General features: G+C 41.6%; 1 protein-coding gene across 1 annotated transcript; it reads left to right on the top strand.

Moving 5' to 3' along the window:
* Nucleotides 1-2,500: 2,500 nt before the first annotated feature.
* On the top strand, nucleotides 2,501-4,383 carry LOC136068259 (probable glucan 1,3-alpha-glucosidase). The gene has a single exon (XM_065775178.1). It carries the CDS (start codon nucleotides 2,629-2,631, stop codon nucleotides 4,366-4,368), a length of 1,740 nt encoding a protein of 579 aa, XP_065631250.1. The 5' UTR covers nucleotides 2,501-2,628; the 3' UTR covers nucleotides 4,369-4,383.
* The last annotated feature ends 105 nt before the right edge of the window (nucleotides 4,384-4,488 follow it).

Raw genomic sequence — 4,488 nt, forward strand, 5'->3', positions numbered from 1 at the left:
GAAAAAGGGGAGTCTGTTCGGTGGACCAAATCCTCTATAGGATTTGCCCTTCTCATGTTCTCCTTCATCTCATCCATAACCTTTCTCATCTGATCCATTTCCTTCTCCAAATGTGGCACCCTTCGCGAAGTGGTGCCTCTTGATTGAATCTCGGGCTCAGGATTTTCTCCTCGACTCTGAGATTGTCCCTCAGCTTGTCCTTCTCGTCGATGCCTTTCTATCTCCCTAGTCAATTCTTGGTTTTGGCGGGTTAATTCCGCCATCGCGGCCGCCATGGACTGTATGTGTTGGATGGAAGGCGTCTGCGTGGCAGGCGCTGATTGGTGATTTCGATAGGGATGGCTTGAAGCATCTCTGCTTCCCTGATGGCCTGGGCTTGTAGCCCTCGACCTAGTCCGAACCATTCAACCTTTTTCTCAGAAAGTTAAATTGCAAAACAATTCACGCTTCCCACAGACGGCGCCAAACTGATGATGGATAAAATCAGTTTGGTTGAACACTTCGGCTTCGGTGGGCTACAACGTTTGCAGAGGCCTGTAAAAGAAGAAAAAGATCAAAGGATGACCGGGGTGGACCGGTCAAATATCCTCCGATGGTGAAGTTAGTGTCTTCCTTTGGTCTGGGATTCTAACTGTATTGTGTGTAAAGATCTCAGAATATCATACCTTTACATAGTTCAGACCGGTCCTTATATAGGGTACTTTAGGGCGGTTATTGGCCCAATAACTTCCCCCAAATTTGTGGAGTCCGGATGTAACTTCTTCAACGGCTATAGAAATCATAACCGCTGCTGGAAGTTACATACTTGGGAGAAATTGACGGCGATGAACACGGGTTGATTAACCGCTTCAGAATTTGCTAAGTATCGTATGGTCGTCCATGTGCAATGCTTATGGACGACCCTTTGTCATGCTGTTCTTTGGTCGTCCATGCGATTCATCCGTGGACGACCCTTTTTACTTGATTACGATGGTCTACCCAATTGGTCGACCTCTCAGGGAAGGGAGGTCTGGACGAATAGGAGACGGCCTAGTCGCTGGGCAAACTGCATGTCATGGACGACCCTTCTGGACGAACCACAGGTGCCATTTTTTGCTATCCCATCAGCCCTCAAATTTGTCCTTGCGCCTTACGGATGCTAACCACACACACACACACACACTCTCTCTCTCTCTCTCTCTCTTTCAACAATACTTAGGGCATGTTTGGTAGATTGTAATAGGTGCTGTAATGTAATAGTTATTCATATGATTTAGTTATTCTTTAGTTTGATTATGTTTTTATTACAAGGAATAATCATTCTTTATGAATAGCTATTCTTCAAAATGGAGAATAACTATTCCTCTTTAAAATGTTGTATTAGCTATTCCTTAGTAAGTGTAATAATTTCAAAACTTAATATATTTCTAAGTAAACAAACTTTCCATATACATCTAACAATTATAAAAATAAAAAATCATAAAAAATAACACATATCTCTCTTAAATTTAAAAATAATAATTTTTAAGAAAATATAATTGTATGAGTAAGAAATTTCCAAAAATAAATGTTAAGTTTCATTCTAATGTTATAACTCACAACCAAACTAATGAATATGTTTAGTTATTACATTACAACATATTTTATTCTTAGTAATAAAGATTACAATTCCTGTCGTAATTTCCATTCAGTGTACCAAACGTACCTTTATTGAAGTTGTTTTTATAGTAGGAATATTAATTTTATCTATTTGTTTGTTTTGTTTTGGTTGGAAGGTATAGAGGTTGTTTTAGAGGGTGTCTTTGGGACTAACAAATTACATTAGTTCACGATAGTACCATTACAACACTCGGAAGATTTTTAACATGTTAGATATGATGGTTGTCGGTAGAAATATAGAATTCACTTTCTCTCAACTTTTACTTTATATATATATATATATATATATATATATATAAAACTAGATATTGATATTGATGATTAAAACACAAAGTATTAAAAGCCGTTTGGTAACGTTTGTTTGTATTTTTTAAAAATATGCGTAAATGAAAAAGTGTATAAAAATGCGTATATTGTTATTTAAAAACTAAAAACATGTATCTAAATTCCTATACCAAACGATCCCTTATGTTCTACAAGTTTCAATTATGAATTTTGATCTATAAAATAGTTATTAAACCCAAGTCGGACGGTAACTTGATCTAGGAACCGGGACATTGAATCGTGGCTTCAACAATATTACTAAATAAAAATTAAATAAATATATTATTAAAAAAAAGTTGCCGGATCGGATATAATCATAACCCGATTCAGTGTCCAAACTCTCAAGTGTCCGTTTGATAAATATTATTTTTTATCAATTTATTTTATTATTAAACTAATTTTTACTATTATTTATAAATTTTATTATACTTTTTAATACTATTTATAAATTACTTTATTATATTTTTGATAATTTTTATTTTTTTCTGCAATCTTCACGGTAAAAAGTTTTAAATTTAAGCAAAATACACGGATCGAAACAGACTCTCAGTCCAGTCCACTGCAAAATCGCTCAGCTAGTCTATTCAGCCACTCCTATTCTTTCCTTTCTCCATTTCAAATCCCCCCCCTTCCATTTCCATTTCCATTTCCCATGCCAACTCTCCAATGAATCCACCCCAGATGAAAAACCTCACTCTCCTTCTCCTCCTCCTCCTTTTCCTCTTCTCTCTTCACCTCACCTCAGTCCTCTCATGGAAAAAAGACGAGTTCCGTAACTGCAACCAAACCCCTTTCTGCAAACGCGCCCGCTCCCGCAAACCCGCCCCCTCCTCCCTCATCGCCACCGACGTCTCCATCTCCGACGGTGACCTCGTCGCCAAGATCACCAACCGTCGCGACGATCAAATCAAGCCGTTGATTCTCTCCCTCTCCGCCTATCAAGACGGGATCCTACGGCTCAGAATCGACGAAGACCCTTCTTCGATCCCACCTCCGCCGAAGAAGCGCTTCGAAGTCCCGAACGTCGTCGTTCCCGAATTCACAAGCAAGAAGCTCTGGCTCCAAAACCTTGATACCAAGACTCTAGACGGAGATTCATCTCCGTCCTCGATTGTTTACTTGAATGAGGAATACGACGCCGTACTCCGCCTCGAACCGTTCGAGGTTTACGTCCGCGACAAATACGGTGGCAAACGCGTAATTTCCCTCAACTCCCATGGCTTGTTCGATTTCGAGCAGCTGAAGCACAAAAAACCGAAAAGCGATCAAGAAGAAGAAAAGCACGATCATGACCAATACCAAGACGACGATCAAGACCAAGACCAAGTCCAAGTCAAGGAAGAGAAAGACGAAGATGAGGATTGGGCTGAGAGGTTTCGAGGTCACACCGACTCGCGGCCGTACGGTCCACAGTCGATCAGCTTCGACGTGTCGTTTTACGGCGCCGATTTCGTCTACGGCATACCCGAACACGCTACCAGCTTCGCTCTCAAGCCGACCCGAGGCCCGGGGCTCGAAGACCACTCCGAACCCTACCGTCTCTTCAATCTCGACGTGTTCGAATACGTACACGAGGCTCCTTTCGGCCTCTACGGCTCGATTCCCTTCATGATCTCGCACGGCAAGTCTCACGGAACTTCCGGATTCTTCTGGCTGAACGCGGCGGAGATGCAGATCGATGTGTTGACTGCCGGTTGGGACGCGGATTCCGGGATCTCATTGCCGTCGGATAGGTCTAGAATCGACACATTGTGGATGAGCGAGGCCGGGATTGTGGACGCTTTCTTCTTCGTCGGTCCAAAGCCTAAAGACGTCGTTAGACAGTACACTAGTGTGACTGGAACTCCGGCGATGCCTCAATTGTTCGCCACGGCTTATCACCAATGTAGGTGGAATTATAGGGATGAGGAGGATGTGGAGAATGTGGACGCCAAATTTGACGAAAACAACATTCCTTATGACGTTTTGTGGCTTGATATCGAGCATACGGATGGGAAGAGGTATTTTACTTGGGATAGAGCGCTGTTCCCACACCCGGAAGAGATGCAAAACAAGCTGGCCGCGAAGGGAAGGCATATGGTTACCATTGTGGATCCTCATACTAAGAGAGACGACGGGTATTTTTTGCATAAGGAGGCGACTCAGAAGGGGTACTATGTGAAGGATGCGAATGGGAATGATTTCGATGGTTGGTGCTGGCCTGGTTCCTCGTCTTACCCTGATACTTTGAACCCGGAGATTAGGTCGTGGTGGGCTGACAGATTCTCTTATGAAAACTATGTTGGATCCACGCCTTCGCTGTATATTTGGAATGACATGAATGAGCCTTCTGTGTTTAATGGTCCTGAGGTTTGCCACTCAACTCACATGCTTTTACTTTTGTTTGTTGAGGTTTTACATTTTTAATTGGTTATTTACTTTTATCATTAATTTATGCTTACTGTTATACGATAATGGAAATGAATTGCTTGAGATTGAATGAGTTTGTAGTCTCCATCAATGAAATGCTTAATAATGAATATACGA

This window comes from Quercus suber, unplaced genomic scaffold, assembly GCF_002906115.3.
Source record: "Quercus suber isolate HL8 unplaced genomic scaffold, Cork oak 2.0 scaffold_106, whole genome shotgun sequence".
NCBI lineage: Eukaryota > Viridiplantae > Streptophyta > Magnoliopsida > Fagales > Fagaceae > Quercus > Quercus suber.

Excerpts from the sequence above, each read along its gene's own strand:
- LOC136068259 (XM_065775178.1), top strand. The coding sequence starts at position 2,629 with ATGAATCCACCCCAGATGAAAAACCTCACTCTCCTTCTCCTCCTCCTC.